The sequence below is a fragment of the Alligator sinensis genome, unplaced genomic scaffold (genome assembly GCF_000455745.1).
Source record: "Alligator sinensis unplaced genomic scaffold, ASM45574v1 scaffold184_1, whole genome shotgun sequence".
Taxonomy (NCBI): Eukaryota; Metazoa; Chordata; order Crocodylia; family Alligatoridae; genus Alligator; species Alligator sinensis.
The window spans coordinates 337,568-338,394 of record NW_005842983.1 but is presented as its reverse complement, the minus strand read 5'-3'; the positions used below and the strand labels follow the sequence as shown (position 1 = coordinate 338,394).

General features: G+C 68.6%; 1 protein-coding gene across 43 annotated transcripts in view; it reads left to right on the top strand.

Moving 5' to 3' along the window:
• The window catches only part of TNXB (tenascin XB), a 72,954-nt gene that overhangs the window by 64,400 nt on the left and 7,727 nt on the right, over positions 1-827 (top strand). For all 43 annotated transcript variants that reach the window (XM_025192927.1, XM_025192925.1, XM_025192906.1 and 40 more), the window contains one exon: positions 77-388. In XM_025192927.1, coding sequence (XP_025048712.1) covers positions 77-388 — 312 coding nt within the window. The remainder of the gene's footprint in view (positions 1-76; positions 389-827) is intronic.

The window sequence follows — 827 nt, the reverse complement described above, 5'->3', positions numbered from 1 at the left end:
CCAGGCCTCATTAACCCCTCCCTGCCCTCACGGGTGCCTAACCAGCCTTTCTGCTCTTCTCCTCCCACTGCTGCAGCCTTCCCGGAGGCCCAGAGCGAGCCCCCGGCCCAGCTGAGCCAGCTGGCAGTGTCGGAGATGCTGCCCACCTCAGTGCGCCTGAGCTGGGACGCGCCTGCCGGAGAGTTTGACGCCTTCCTCATCCAGTACCGGGACACAAGGCCCGGAGGGAGGCTGGGGCCAGTGCAGGAAGCAGAGGTGCCGGGGGGGCAGCGCTCAGCCGTGCTGCGGGGGTTGCGGCCTAGCACCCACTACAGCCTCACCCTCCACGGCATCAAGGGCAGGGAGCGGGCGGCCAGCCTCAGTGGCACAGCGCGGACCTCCAGCCTTGGTAACAGCACTGGGAGCCCCACGCCATGCCCCTCAGCACGGGCCCTTTGTGCCCCTCCGGGGGGCTGCGGGCAGCGCTGATGCTCCTACTGACCCCCCTGCAGCACAGCACCCCCCGGTGCCCCCCGGGGACCTGCACCAGCCCTGTCTGCCTAGGACAGCACCCCCTGCTGGACCCCTGGGTCTTGGCCCAGCCCTGGGGGTGGGATGGTACAAGCAAGTGCTCAGTGTGGGGCAGAAAGTGCTGCCCAGCATGGTGCCCCGCTGGGAGGGCTCACCCGGCCCTGCCCACCTGGCAGTGGTCCCAGCTCCACAGCACACAGATAGCATGTGGGGAGGGATGGGGGGGTGATCAGTCAGGCAGTGGATGGGTGGATGGACAGGTGGGTGGGTGTGGCTGAAGAGAGGGAAGGAAGGAGGGAGGGAGGGATGGGTGGGTG